The sequence below is a fragment of the Benincasa hispida genome, chromosome 8 (genome assembly GCF_027475165.1).
Source record: "Benincasa hispida cultivar pf3 chromosome 8, pf3_genome.v1.1, whole genome shotgun sequence".
Lineage (NCBI taxonomy): Eukaryota > Viridiplantae > Streptophyta > Magnoliopsida > Cucurbitales > Cucurbitaceae > Benincasa > Benincasa hispida.
The window spans coordinates 39,217,129-39,233,808 of record NC_143485.1 but is presented as its reverse complement, the minus strand read 5'-3'; the positions used below and the strand labels follow the sequence as shown (position 1 = coordinate 39,233,808).

Here is a 16,680-nt window from a genome sequence, read left to right as displayed (position 1 = left end):
GTCTATCTATAATTTCTTTTATATATATATATTTAGTTTTTATACTAAGGGTGAACTACGCAAAGATGGGCTTAGTATGCCTAAGATGCACTCAAATATTAATATTTTGATTGTAGTATATTCTTTTGTATGTATAATAGAACATTTTGCAATGCGTTGATAATATACATGAAAAAAAAGAAAGAAAGAAAGGCCGTATGTTAGTTTCATAGCTCTATCTCTTTTGTGGAAATTCAGTTTGTTTTCTCTTTATTTTATATTTCTTATCGAATCAATAGAATTTATAGTAAAATTTGGAAACAAAAACTATTGTTTTTACCCTAAAGCTTCTATTGAATTTTGGACGGAGCAAGATTTGGGTGGGTTCATTTGGACAATAACTCTAAGAGTCAAATAGTCACCGAAAAGAGTTTATATTTCAATTATAACATTTTGGATGATTTAAAAAAAAAATGAATGTATGATATTTTAGTCGAAATCATTTTATAAAAATATGGTATCAAATATCAATGTAAATGGTATCTTATTTATATAGACTATGATTTATATATATATATATTAACTAATAGGAGACTGTATAAATTAGGGATGTACGTTTTATTTAACGTTTTAATTATATATAAATTTCTAGAATTAATGTTGGTTGTGTATTAAGGGAAGATGAGTTAAAAAAACATTTAAGCACAATTCTACTGTCATATAGATTAGTCATTGAAATCGGATGTGTCTAAATATTTTAATTTCTCTTTTTTTAGAACTGATACTTGTATTAAATATTTTTAATGTTTTTATTTTTTGTCTAATAAATTTAAATATCCAGAACACTACTGAGTGCAAACAATATTATAAAACTTAAAATGAAAAAGTTCTAAAAGAAAATGTAGATTTAAAATTTAAACATTATTCTGATTCTTATATATTTTTTTAATTCAAATTCCATGTATCTTTTAAGGTTTAAGGATTTGTTCCATACTTTGAGTAATGTATAAGTGATCTTAAGTGACATCAACATTTAAGCCATTTTCATAATGATAATATCCATTTAAAATAAATGGTACAGAATTTTAAAAAAGAAAAAAGACTAAATTTATTCGTAATTCTATCCATCAATGTAGACAATTATTTATTTATTATATTCCTTTTTCTAGAAGATGGATATTCCAACGCCATTGAGAATCCACTCATTTTTTTTTTCTTTTTAAAGTAACAAGTAAAAACAAACTAAAAAGAAAAAATGAAAAAAAATGTTCAACATTAATCTAAATTTTACTTTTCAAAAGAAGTTGCTTTGAGAATGTAACTCCACAAGGAATTTCCATGTAGAAAAACTCAAGTCTTATATAATAACAGAAAGTCTACATCATGGTTGTAGGCCATATCAAGGATTAACATATCGATGTTGATATTGTAAAGATTGATGAATCACAATGATGTCGTAAGTCAAGAAAGATGTCACAGACAAAAACAATGACAATCGAGAGAGATAAGAGAGAGAGAAAATGCAAAAAATTGTTAGCCCAATTCGGTATGATCACACCTACGTCTAGAAGGCGCTATGCCTAGGTGAAAAAAAATTCACTAGTTTGTAATTTAGCTCTACAACATACACTTCGACTAAAATTACATGAAATTACTTTACACATAACTGAATCACTAGCGAGCAAGTTAGGCTCCCCCTAACATCAATACGCTCTTCAATGCAGAATAGGCTCCCCTAAACTGTTGTTGCAGCAACGATCTCACTTTCTCTTCACCTTCATATGAATAACTACTCTCCTTATATTTTCAACAACTCTACAAATGAATGTTTTTTTAGAACCTACTTTTGAGAACGCCTACTTCAATTTCACGAAGGTAATTCATGTACAATCCCACAGTCTCTTCACCAAAATCTTTTCGAACAAGAAAACCCCAATCAAAGACTAGAGACGACTGATCTCGAATGCCCCAAAACAACTAAATAAATATATCTCATTCATAAAGTCAACATGTCATAACCAGCAGCAACGAAGAAGGAAAAAAATATTCCTAGTAGATCACCACTAACAAGGAAATGATCTTACTAAAGTTAGAGACAGAGAATCCAACATGATAAAAGAAAATATTATCTGCCAATCAAAACAATAATACCAATATTGAGATTTCAATTTTACAAATATATTAACAATTAAGTTATTTTTACTCTCAAACTAAGTTAAAAATATTATTATTAGTATTACAATCATATTAAATTAAATGGATGACATTTTGAATTGTTTTCAAATAAAGAAAAATGAGCCAATTTATTTATAAATGTAGCAAAATTTCATAATCTATCAGTGATAGACCGCGATAGATCATAATAGATATCCATCGGTATTAGTGATAAATGTCTATCACGGTCTATCACTGAGTGACATTTTGTTATACTTAAGATATTGTCAACAATTTTACCTTTTAAAATAGTTACCTTGACATTTTTTTTAAAATATTTTACGAGCATTTATAAAAGTTATCAAAGAGATCCGTACTAAATACTGTATTTTTTATTTATCTTTTAAAATAATTACACGATTATTAGCATTAAACTAAACTTACATTAATAACTTCAAAATAATGTAAACAAAATGCTACCTATTCCCAAGTTAAATTAAAAAAACAACACAAAATCTAATCCATTAACAAAGTGAAAGAGATATGACATTCATTAATCATTATATTAACTTGTAACTCAAAAAAGCTCAAAAAGCAAACATGTGAGAAAAAGATGGAGAAAAAAAGGGAAAAAAAGAAAAAAAAGAAAAAAAAAAAAAGATAGTTTGATGGTTGAGAAATTGCAGTAAAGTAGGGAAAGTATGACATATTGGACTGATTCCCAAAAAAAAGACCAAAAGAAGAAGAAGAAGAAGAAGAACGTCACATCTGTTTGAAAATGAAATTAATTATGATCTCTTCAAAATTTCTCAGTTGTCATCTACTTTAAGTTTCTCAAAATTTCCACACACCCATTTCTTTTCTTTCTTTTCTTATCGCTATGAAACGTGCTTGACTGACCAAGATATCCTTAATTAAATGGCAATAATACTTTTTTCCCCTAATTTTGCCATTCTTGTTTTCATTCGGTTCTTAATGTGACATTTTCTTAATATTTAAAATTTCACTTCATAATTATTTTAAATTAATTATTGGCATCAACAATAAAGATCAAAAGCGAGCATTTCGAGAAAAAAAAATCGAGGTTACACCCGCATTATCAATGGAATGATTAGCTAATCTTCGACGGTCTGTGAAGTCTTTCCCCCGACTCTTTAATCCTAGTATACGAAAGGTCATGTTCATTCATTCTCGAGGTATTCCTCTACCAAGCAAGAGGAATCTCTTTCTCTTAGCCTATCACCGCCTTAAAGCCTTAAAGAAAGAAGGCCCACGGATTAGGACCGCTTTTCTTTTTTATGCTTCCCTACGTGGAAAATGAATCAAACCAGTTTTTCGTTTTTCAGGCGCCTTGAAATTTAGGGACAAAATTGAAACAAAACTTAAATCTTAAAAGTAAAATCGGAACAATTTAAAATCTAGGGAATAAATTGAAATCAAACTCAAAACTTAAGGGTCTGAGTTGGTTATTAAAAATAGTGAATTATAATAGTTAGTATTTTGAGTACAAACTATTTTAATCTGGATTATAATAGTTTGTATTTGTGAGATAAACTATTTTATTTAAGTAAAAAAAAACAGTAAACACTATAGCAAAGAAAAAAATAGAAAATGAGCGAAGAATAGTAAATACGGTAGCAAATAGAAAAAATTGTAGTATTTACTATACTTAATTGTATGTTATAAATAGTTGTATATATCAAGAGGGGTGACGAGGGTGTTAAAGGGGTATCAACCTAACTGAGAAGTCTCGGTGCACCTCCTAATTCTATCATTCAAAAAAAAAAAAAAAAAGGTCGTACATACCATTATTATATTTGGTATCCTGAACATGGAATAAGCTATAATAAGTCACTCTACGAACTTTTAGTTGGTGCCTCAAATGATCGTTAAATGTATAACATTTAGAACAAATATAAACCGAGACCTAAATCTAGGGACAAAAAGGTATTTTCACTCGTCTAAATCAATTGTTGTAATTTATGTTTGCTTGTGGGGTGGCATTGGCGGCATTTTGAGCTTCCTTGGAATCTCACAACACATGCCCATTTTTCATCACCTTCCTTTTTCATTTTGTGGGCTGCAAGTTCTTTATATATTTATTTGCTTTTTGATCCCCAAGCAAGAAAAAGAAGGGCTTATTAGAAAAGTCTTGTTGCAGCTAAGTTTGACTTTAAACATTTCCTAGTTGTAAAAATGAGTGAATGGAAAAAAGTTGGCATGTCTTTATATATTATCCTATATTTTCATATTATTCCCTTTCACCAACTTTGTGTTTAAACACCACCTTTCAAATGGGATATTTATTGGGGAGTTCAATTAATACTTACATGTTTTTTTTTTACTCATTTCAATTTCAAATTCCTTTACCCTTAGCTTTTGTGTGTTTTGTTCTTGAATTGTGACTATTTTCTATCACTATGAGATTTGGGCTATTTATTAAGATTTGTTGAAATTGACACATGCTATGTTACATCGCTGTTGGATTCAAAATTAATGAAAGTCTAAACTATGATATGATAAGCTTGTTCGTCACGTTGGACTATATATTTTCAAATGTTTTTTAATTTTAGGTTCTGTTTGATAATTATTTTGTTTTTTGTTTTTTAAAATCAAGTCTATAGATATTATTTCTATCTCTAAACTTCTTATTTCGTTATCTACTTTTTACTAATGGTTTCAAAAACCAAGTCAAAATTTGAAAACTAAAAAAAAGTAGCTTTTAAAACTTGTTTTTATTTTTAGTATTTGACTTAGAATTCAACCATTGTACTTAAGAAAGATGTAAATCATTGTAAGAAATGAGGAGGAAATAGACTTAATTTATCTTCTTCCTCTCTCTCGATCTTACTCTCATTGAGGAATGAAATGGAGGAGGGTCGTCGATTTTGACTAGATATTGCCGAGGAATGAACGGACGACGATTATCAGAACCATGGAACGAAAACTGTGCTCGGTTGTTGAGCGAGTGGAAGTGTGAAAATTCGCTGAAGAAAAAGAAGGAAATCGTAGGAAATAGAGAAAATTAAAGGAAAATTTTATAACTTCACTTATATGTGACGTTAGCAGAAGGTCATTTAGCGTTTTGCGTCCAATTTTTAGGTCATCTGTACAAATTTCTTTAACTAATAATAATTTTCAATCAAGAAAAGATACCACGTTGAAATATCACTATTTTTTTTATTAATCAACAAATAATAATTATTTTTTTGATTCTCTCTCTTTAGTTAGTACTTTGGTGTATGGCTTCTCCCTCTGAATATCCTGATGGCCCATAGACACGAGAGATTGGATTTATCATTTTAGTATGGTACATGCGCATGTTGCAAAGTTTGAAGAGTAACGTGGTATGTAATTATTTATCATAAACTTTTAATTTTGTATCTTATATATCATTCAACTTTAAAAATGTCTAATAAACCTCTAAACTTTTAATTTTATATCTAATACGGTCTTTGACATATAAGATTTTATTAAAAAAATTAATCGATATATTAGATATAAAATTTAATTTATATTTAATGAAATTTAAACTTTCAATTTGTATTTGGTAGATCCATGAATTCTGAAAAATAATATTGAATAGCTAATGACCGGTTACTCTATTAGACACAAAATTGAAATTAAAAAATTTATTAGACACAAAATTGGAAAGTGTAAGGCTCAACACGCACAAATTAAATAAGTTTACACTTTTGTAAAGTTGATTGGCAAAACAAATACAAGTTTAAAATTTAAAATTATAGGTCCCGTTTAGTAACAATTTTGTTTTAGGTTTTGGTTTTTGAAAATTGATCTTATTTTTTCGCCATTTTCCATACTAATGGTTTTCATATTTTCTATATAAGCATTTGATTTCTTAGCCAATCTCTAAAAACAAAAACTACTCTTTCTAGTTTTCAATTTTGACTTTGATTTTAAAAACACTCCTAAAATGTAAACAACAAACAATAGTAGAAACCAATAGATAGAAGTAGTTTCTATAGGCTCAATTTTTAAAAATAAAAAACTCAAAACTAAGGTCCCATTTGTTTTTCTGTTCTTGTTTTTGAAAATTAACCTTATTTCATCTATATTATTACAATTAGTTGCATATTTCTTAAGTCCAATTGTTGAATTCTTAGTAAAATTCCAAAAACAAAAACAATTTTTTGAAAGCTACTTTTTCAGTTCTGAACATTTAGCTTGGTTTTTTAAACCATTGATTAAAAGTAGATAACAAAAGAAGAAATTTAGAGATAAAAGTAGGGTTGGCAACGGGGCTGGGGCGGGGTGGGGGGTCCCCTGACCCCATCCCCGTAGGGGAAACGGGGTCCCCATTCCCCCTTTCCCGCAGGATTCCCCATTTTTTTAATTAAATTTTTATTTAAAATTTGTGCTTGACTTTTAGACTTAGATTTATAATTTAGATATTTAATATTAGGCTCCACCCAGTATAAGTCTATACATTATAAACATACATATAAATAAGTTATTTTATATATTATAAATATATATTTATAAAATATTAAAAATATAAATATATCAAATCGGGGTCGGGGTTGGGGCGGGGATACCGTCCCCGGACGGGTCCCGAAAATTTTTTCCAGTTTGACCTCATCCCCAGTCAAACCGGGGATTCCCCGTCCCGATTGGGTCGGGTCCCCACAGGGAATTTTATCAATCCTAGATGTAAGTAGTGTTTATAGGCTTAATTTTAAAAAACAAAAATTTTTAAAAAAATGATTATCAAATGGAGCTTAAATAATTAATTACCAAACGAGACCTAAACATATAACCAAAAATCTTAAAAACCAAATTCTTCTATTCAATATATTCTAATTTATTGCACCATTAAATTGATTTTGTTTTTCAAATTTACTGCACATTTCATTGGGTTGTCATGTCTCAATATAATAGTAGGAAGAAAATAAACAATAATTAAAAAGAATTGCATGCAAAAAGGATTCAAACATGACCTATTGAGAGGGACTATGGCATATTCTAGCACTATGCCGGAGAACTAATATGACTTTGTTTTATGCTAATATAAAAACACATTGAAGTTGTTGGAGGTTCGAGTCCCTAGAGCTATCGTACATTCGCCCCTAACTCGAAGCACCAAACACCATGTTGGAAGAAATTAAACTCCAAAATACCAAATTTCACCATGTTGGAAGAAATTAAACTCCAAAATACCAAATTTATCACTTTACACAACATGGTTTTAACTTTCTAAAACAGTTCTAACACAATTCCCTTATCCATTTCCAACATTATAGATCATCAACATTCCATCTTCCTTGTTTCGAAGTATGAAAGAAAAACGCTTCGTCGATTAAAACGACGTTGTCGATGAAATCCATCACTATATGAAACAGAATCACAAGGATAATCCATTCCAGAGGAAAAAAAGAGGGTAGAGATTGGTTTAAATATTGACGACTACAAGATGATGAGAAGAAAAAGCATTAAAGAGAGAAATTAACTACTTAGAAAGAAAAATTTGGGAGCTTGATCAGCGGCGGCTAACATGAATTATATATATAAAAAAAAAGAATATTAATCAGATAATTAACTTCAACATCATGGCTTAATTTATTAGTCTTTGAAAAAATTAATGGTTGATGATAATGAGGTCAGAATCCCGTTGGAGCTTTTCGCCTTTTGGTTGGCAGTTCGTAAATCAATATGTTTGACCAAATATTTGGTTTTACTATATACCAGAAATCAGAAAATTTCCAGTACTACAATCAATACTTGTTATAATTCACCATTTTTACATGTCATCGAATAATATATTAATTTATTTGGTAGGCTTCACATTATTTTTAAAAATTTAAATACTATTTTGGATCCTATATATTTTTTTTTAATTTTTGTTCATTTTGATTATTGTATTTTTAAAATGTTCATTTTGGTCTCTGTATTTTCAATATATTCACTTTTATCCTTGTACTTTCAACTTTTGATCATTTTGGTACTTGAACTTTCAAAATGTAGCCATTTTGATCCCCTTAAAAATGAAGTAAAAATAGAAATGAAGGTACCAAAATGTCACTTTTCGAATGTATAAAGACCAAAATGAATATTTTGAAAGTATATATACTAAAATAAACTAAAGTTGAAATTTTAGAGACTAAAATGAACAAACACTAAAAGTACACGGACCAAAATAATATTTAAATTTTAGGTTTGATTCCTCTACCCATTATTTTTATTAATTTAATATCTTTGAAAAAAAAAATCTTAAAAGAATACATATTTTTTTGCACCTCAACCAATTTGTTCAAGTATAAAACTAAAATTTATTATACATTAATACACCTCATATTAAAGTGAAATAAAAATATATATATAATTGCCAACAATTATTTGAAACGCTACAACAATCCATGGAATAGTAGACTTTTTCCTCTTAAAGAAGGGACCTAGCCATTAGCACTAGCCCTTAGCCTTCCAAATCTTCACATATATATGTTTGACCATTTAATTTGGCAGCTTATTTAAGTATTTTTTTTTCAGTACATAGATTTTTTTTTTTTGGGTGAGATTTTTTACTGTTGAAGCCTTAAAGGGTAGGCATTTCTGGTGGGCAATGATAGCTATAACTGACCTACTCCTACTAAATTTATGATGTTTCAAACTTTTACTCAATCTCAATGTGTAATTATATTTATACATATGATCACGTTTTTATGTGATATGTCATTTCTAACGTCTTCTAGAAATTGTTCATTCATACATAATTAAGTTTTAGATTCAAAGAACTATCTCTAAATCAATTTTTTGATGTACATCAATAGCTTGTTTAGAATGACTTTCTAAGTGTTTATCAATCGTTATCTCAAACTGGTTCTAAAAATTTTTAAATTATTCTATGGGTACGGTATTTGTTGATCGGATTTGCAATCTTTATATACTAAGTTTGAGGATGATATTTCGAAAATAGTCATTGTTAGGCTAGAGTGAAAATTTAATATTTGTTTAACATGTGGGTCAACGTGATTTGATAGAGTACAATAACCTAATATGATTGGACTAAAATAAAACAGATGTCAATTGTTTTGATGAAGTTGAATGGAATGGGCAATGGTTGCCTTGCAACAAGGAAATAGGAGGGAAGTATTGCTATTTATGTTAAAACAAATTAATATCTTATCTTAGAGATAGCTCATATTATCTTCTATTTTTTTACTCAATTTTAAAGCATAGTAATTAAGCTTCTTATTTTCCCTAATGTGGTTGCCTTTTCAAACCAAAAAAAAAAAAAAAAAAAAAAAAAAAAAAAGAAGAAAAAGAAAAAAAGGGAAGGAAAATGTTTTGTCATGTTTTGCTCACCAAGTCAAAAAATGAAAATGATTTAAAATCCATGAACATGAGATGGTATAAAATAGACTAATTTTGTAATTGTTTAATTCCTTTTGTTTTTTTTTTTTTTTAAAAAGGAAAAAAAACTATTATTGCAAAATAAACCAGATGTATAAATCCTTTAACAAAATTGGAGGTCAACAATTACAAGTGAGCTAAAAAGGCCTTTTTTCTGACAACTAAACAACAAAGGCCCATAACAAAATTAGGGCCCAATGATTGTACTAAATCATATAAGGATATTCAAATCAGACATTTTGGAGTCAAACCCTTTTTTTTTTTTTTTTTTTTTTTTTAATTTTTAAATAACCTGACAAAAGAAGCCACTTTAATCATAATTTTAACTTTTCTTTTTCTTTTTTTATCTTCTTAATCCAAAACCAAACCTAATGTTTAAATATTTTGGCCAATGAATAATAGACAATATATTGTATAATTGAGAAGGAAAGTATCCGAGTGCATCCTGTTATCCTCAATTAAAAATTGACACACGTCAAATTTTTTTTTTTTAAAAGACGATTAAAAATATTTTTTTTTTGTATATATAAAAAAAATAAGAATATAGAAACTAAGTTGCACCTAAATATTATTTATGTTATATTGCAATTTGGAAGTCATTGTTGAATGTGAATAATGGTTTGCTTTTTATTGTTCTTCCAATTATAATTGATTTTGGCAGAGGGACTGAATTTTCTGGTGGTGGGACTTGTGAGTCAGAGACAGGGGAAGCAGAGTTAAGACAGAACCATTGCAGAAGAAGAAAATTGTCTTAATCTACTGCTTTTTTATTTCTTTTCTCTTACTTAGGTTTTCCAAGTTATTAACTTTTTTACTTTAGCAAGTCATTAATTTCTTTGTTTAATAGAAGGTTTTATGTTTAAGAAAATGTCCATACATCTAGAGATATCTAAAAAAAAATTTTGGATCAAAATTTTGCGACACTTACTTCGAATTGGACGGAGAATCTCTGAATAGATGGAAAGAGAGAGGAAATTTTTTTTCCAGTTTACAACTCGGAGTCGGGGATGGGATTATATTTTCCGTTCCGACCCCGTCCTGTGTCCGTACTCCATCTCAACTTTTATATATGAATATATATATATATATATATATATATATATATATATATATATTGTTAGCATAATTAAGATTTTTTAAAATTATTTTAGTTTAAAACTTTAGATGTTGTAATATTTAAGATATGATGTTTTAGTTGTTAAATTTTAATTTTTACAAATTAGGAGAATTTAACATTTTAATTATTTCTTTTCAAATTACATGTGTATTATTGTTTTTATTAGCAAAATTGATAATATTTTATTTAAATGAAATTGTATAGGAAATATTTAAAGAATTGTTAAAAAAATATATTTAATTGAAATTAAAAAATTATGAAAAAAAATAAAGACAACAAAATTTTCCCTTCCGTTCCCCACGGGGATAGGGAACTTCCCCATATCCATCTGTTGTGTGGACATCTCTGGATTTATCGATGTCAACAAATATTCAAAAAATAATTCGAATAAACATTTACTTTTTTTTTTCTACTAACTAAAATGTTTACTGTTTATATTTATTTGTGACATTTTGTTACTTATTTTTATGTTTGGTAGATTTTTTTTCTTTTTTTTTTTTTGCAATATAATGAAAATGATAATGAACTCCTTATGTCAATATTGAACCCATGAAAATATAAAAATATCAAAGAAAATGTTGACGTGTCAATAAAAATTTGATACCTTATCGGCTAAATTTCTAATATTCATGATTTTTGTCTTTTATCTTTTTCATATTTTTTAATATTAATCTTGACTTTTCATAAATATTTTAGAAATGAATTCTTTAGAGTGTTGAAAAAATTTGCTTGCACCATTTTAAATCATCGCCATATCCGTTTTGGATACTAATTTCCATTCAAAATTCTAATGAATTTCTAATTCAAAATAGTTTTGAAACCTTTACAAAAGATCAACAAGTGATACTATAACTACAACTTTAAAAGGAATATGATTATCTTTTAAGCATAGGGTGAAACAGAAAATTATCTTTTATAGTTTCTCTTATTATTTATATATAGTCGATGGGTTCAATTTTGAATGGTAATAAGGCAGGGTGGAATTAAAGATGCACATTCGATCTTCAATCATATAGGAACAATTTTTAATCTTCATCTTGATCTCATTCTCGATTAAATAATGTGGGTCTAGATTTAGTGTTATTTCTTGTTTCTTTTAGAACTATGTATGTTAAAGATAAGTTTAGAATTTTGTACTTTAGTTGCTATTAACACTTTGTTATGACAATGAATCAAGCTATAACTTTTGAATGAAGATGTTGATACTTCTCCCACTTTATTAAATGAAATCACATTACCTTAAAAGTTTCAAACTTTATGAGAAGAAAATGATAATCTAACAAGAAAACATGATGTAGTAAAATAAGAAGATAAGATGCATTAACATTTCCAAATGGTTCATTCTAATAATCATCAAATGTCGGCCAGATTCATTTCACATATGCACAAAACAAAGCATATTAAGGAAGGAAAGTGCACTACAAAATAGTGATTTATACCCTTTGGAAAAGGATTGCTCACCTTATAAATAGTACACTTTCCTATCAATTTCTCTTTAAAGATGTGTACAATTTTGAATTATTCGAAATTAAAATATGGAACTTCAAGTGATGGTTATGTGGTAGAAGGATTGGACTGATAAAAGGTTGAGACAATAGATTGAAAGTTTCTACTAACATACATTAATGGTCGGTTTTGGAAAATGACCTTTTAAGTAGTCAAAAACGCATTTTCAACATTGTTGATGTCAAAATTTGGAGAAAGAAAACATTCTGACATTCACGTGACAAAAACAATAATTTTATTTAGAGGGAAGAATATCATTTGCAAAAGGAAGGAAAACATGCATACCTGTGTGGTGCTTGCCACACAGTTTGATGCCTAAATCGGTGAACTAATGTTGAAGTTTAAGGGGTTGTTTAGGACATTGAGTCGGTTATTATAGTAAATGATAATTATAGTATGTGAGTTATAGTAGTTTGTGTTTGGGTTGCAAACTACTTTAGTATGGATGGTAATGGTATGTGTTTGGGTATAAAATATTTTAATTTCGGTTATAAATGATGAGAGGGGATAGATAGAAAATAGCAAATACTGTAGACAATGAGAATTTTCAAAAATTTTACTGTAACTAAATGTGAGTTATAATAATTGAGAGCTTCAACTATTATAATGAGAGGACCAAACATTGAGTGAGCTGTAATGGCTCACTCCATCGAAGGCAAGTTGGGGCCTAAACGCTACTAAGGATTAGGACTGTGAATGAGCTTACTTTATCTAGAGGTATAATGATCTATTTATATGTGTAGATGACATAATTTGTCCCAAATAGAGTTTCAATGGTAAATCAAGATAATCATTCGGCTTACTAGTTGGGGCATACGAGGGACATACTCCATTGGTCATTTTACTAGGCTCATCCTTGGTCGAGCACCTTCTCCCTAGATCCTTTTTGATCTTAGGGTGTTGATTTCGGTTGGAACACATGTACTTGGGGCATGTTCCACGGGGTATTTTATTAGTCTCGACTTGAGCAAGACCTAAGGCAACCCTCTCCACTAAGCCTATTTTAGTCTTGGAGTGCTATTTTTGGCCCGAGTTGTGTTGTTTTCTCACTTCCATTCTCCATTTCACTTTGATGGTTAAGGAAAATATTTTGTTATGAAGAAGTAATGAAGTTATTAGAGGTTGAAAATTTCCTATTCTTAAATCAGGGGATTTTGTGGATAAGTTAAAGGAATATTCACAGAGTATAGAGCCAAAAGCTTATCATTATTGGATATGCCTCCTGAAGATATGGGGTCCATTTATTCAGAGGGCCAACAAAGACCAGACCCTTAATTTTCATTGTTTTTATTACAAAAGCTTAAAAAATTTAGAATAAGAAACTCAATCATAGACTAATCTCACACTATAAATAGAAGTTTTAGAGCAATTCATTATCCAAAAACACAAAGTTGGGCCTTGAAAGTTTTGGTTTAAAACATTCTCCATGGCTGAGTTCACTCCAAACTTTCAAAGCTTAAATCAATCATCTTTTCCTCTAATGGATAATCCCAACCAAAATCCAACTCTACTTCATAACCCAAAAGTTAATATTCTTGACAACAACATTCCTGTTTTGTTCAATGACAGTTTCTTTAGCAACCAAACTGTTGCTCATCCTCCTCCTAGATTCCTGGAAAATTGGGCAGAAAATTTCCAAGGATTTTTCTGTCAAGCCAATCAAATCACTCCTAGTTCACCTGTTTTTGAGCCTACCCATCCACTTGGAAATGATCTCCATGGAAGCAAGAAAAGAAAGCTTGAAACTGATGCATATGAAAGCAGCTCTGGCAACTCAACCCCTCAAATTTCTGAAAATGGGATCAAGACAAAAAATGTATTTTAATTCTCATTCTTTTGGTTTTTTATTGTCAAATTACAGAACTCTCATGGGGATTTTCATGTCTGCAGAATGCTGGAAAAGGAAAGCGGTCCAAAAAGGGTGACGAAAACGACGGCGAGAATCCGAGGGAAGTGGTTCATGTTAGAGCCAGAAGAGGTCAAGCAACAGATAGTCACAGTGTAGCAGAAAGGGTAAATTTGCAAAACAACTCTTTCAACATAAAGTTGTCATTGCAAATATAGTTATTAAGCTCAAAGTATTAGCAGATATAACAGAATGTAAAAGAATTTACACATATAGCAAAACTTAGATCTAACTTTCTGAGACCATCTTAGATAGATAATAATATTGATAGAAGTCTATTACTAATATAGATTTTGCTATATTTGTAATTCTTTAAAAATAATGCTATACACTTAATTATTAGCTTTTTTAAGAAGGTAAAAACATTGTTATTCTGAAACAGATAAGAAGAGGAAAAATCAATGAAAGATTGAGATGTTTGCAAGACATTGTCCCAGGTTGTTACAAGGTAATGAGAATTGAAGTTGTTTGTGAAAAACAAACAACCTTTAAATGAAAACAAACACAGTTTCTTATAACTTTTGTTTATTATTACATTGTTTTGTGCAGACAATGGGAATGGCAGTAATGTTGGATGAGATAATCAATTATGTACAATCTTTGCAGAATCAAGTTGAGGTAAAACCCAAAAAAAAAAAAAAACAAAAAAAAAAACAAACAAAAAAACATTTGGAATTTGAAAAATAATAAAAACAATGTGTAATTTTATGATTTTTGTTTTTCTTTTTTTGTTCTGTTTTTGTGCAGTTTCTTTCTATGAAACTCACAGCTGCAAGCTCCTATCATGACTTCAACTCAGACTCAGATGCTGAAGACAAATTGAAGGTAAATTAAAGACTAAATTATTTTTATATTAAAAAAATTCCCAATTTTTTCACCCTTCTAAAATGTTTACAAAAGATCAAGGATAATATAGTAAGAAAAAATTTGAGTGTAATCTCGATTGCACCCATCTATTATGTAGCTGAACAACACCCAATCAACATTTGCCATATAGTAATTTTTTATTTAAAAAATTGATTTTTTTTAAAAAATTTACTACTATGTATGGAAAAAAAAACAGCAAAGGAGTAGATGCAACCTAGACTGTACTTAGGCATGTTTTGAGAGTAATTTTAAAATAGTTAAAATGATTTCTATCGTTTTTAAAACCATAAAAATGTTTTTAATAATTTAAGATCAATTTTAATATTACAAAAACAACGTTTAAAAGTGTAAAATTAAACAAAAAATTAATTTTACATGACTAAAGATATATTTCGGAGTAATTTTGAACATGACAAAGTGATTTTAACCATCTTAAAATATTACTCTCGAACTTATAAGAGGTATAAAATAACTTTTATATGATTTAAAATTTGAATGTAATTTTATTAATTGAACAGGCAAAGGAAATAAGAGAAGGAAATGGAGGATTACTGGTTGCATCAGCTCAACTTGGTCCTTTTGACTTGAGCTTTGGTTCTTATTCAACATTGCCATTCAACACCATATGATCAACCAACCTTAGCTTAGAGCTCCTATATTAATTATTATTCTTCATTTTTCCATGACCAATATTTGTTCCCACTTTAATTTATAAGCCATACTTAAAATTGATTTATCCTTGTAATCAACCTCTCATACATATGAGAATTTATTTTATGGATATATAAATGTAATGGGTAGTTTTTTAATATAATTTTATAAACATTGCCTTTTTTTTTTTTTTCCTCAATATATTTCCATTTCTTTTCTTCTTCAATCATATTGTCATTTTCATTAGTGATAAATCCAATAATGGGTTTTAGCTTTAGACAAAGCTTTAAATTTGAGTTCTCATATCTTCCAAAATCATTATTGAACATAATCTAACTTGATTGGACCTCAATAAGATCTTTTGAGTGTTCATATAACAACATGGTTGTTGATGTGAATAACTCTTTTGGAAGATGCTATTTATTTGAGAACTATTTTGATCTAACATTACTAATTAATTTCTTTATGTGCCTTTTGATTTTGGAAACTTCATTGGTTTGTCAATAACTTTTATATACACTTCAAAATTCAAACCAAAAATAAATTTGAAAATTTCACCACCATAAAATCTATCTCTAATTAAAATATTGGATCTTTTCTGTTTACAAATATACCAATGTTTGAAAGTGATTCTGAGACTGTTAAAATTACTTTTTTTCATGTTTAAAATCATTCTTAACATGTTTTTTTAATCATTCAAATTAATTTAATATTGAATTATACACTTTTATTTACAATTTTTATATCATCGAAATTAATTTTAAATAGTTAAAAACATGTCTTAGAATGATTTTGAAAATGGTTAAAATGAAATCACCTCCATTGACAAAAGCAAAAGTAGTCTCCAATAAGAACATTTTGATTAGTACAAACTTTTTCTCGTAAAGTTTCAAATGGAAAAGATCCAATATTGTTTCAAAAACAAAATTCGATAATCTTACATTAGAGTGGTAATATAATGTTAAATTTACCCTATCTATCAGCTTAATCTTTTAGATTGATAAGTGATTTAACACATGATATCAGAATATGAGATTTTGAGTATGAACTCCTATAAAGTTATATCATCTCCAATAAACATTGAATTTCATTTGTTGTCCTAATAATACAATAGAACTTTTGAATAGCTAAC

At 28.5% G+C, this 16,680-nt stretch overlaps 1 protein-coding gene across 1 annotated transcript; it reads left to right on the top strand.

Moving 5' to 3' along the window:
* The first annotated feature begins 13,470 nt into the window (after positions 1 to 13,470).
* Positions 13,471 to 15,732, top strand: LOC120083526 (transcription factor BEE 3-like). The gene is made up of 6 exons (XM_039039309.2): positions 13,471 to 13,940; positions 14,015 to 14,137; positions 14,413 to 14,478; positions 14,580 to 14,648; positions 14,778 to 14,855; positions 15,416 to 15,732. The coding sequence occupies exons 1-6, from the start codon at positions 13,551 to 13,553 to the stop codon at positions 15,524 to 15,526; spliced, it is 837 nt and encodes a 278-aa protein (XP_038895237.1). The 5' UTR covers positions 13,471 to 13,550; the 3' UTR covers positions 15,527 to 15,732.
* Positions 15,733 to 16,680: the final 948 nt, after the last annotated feature.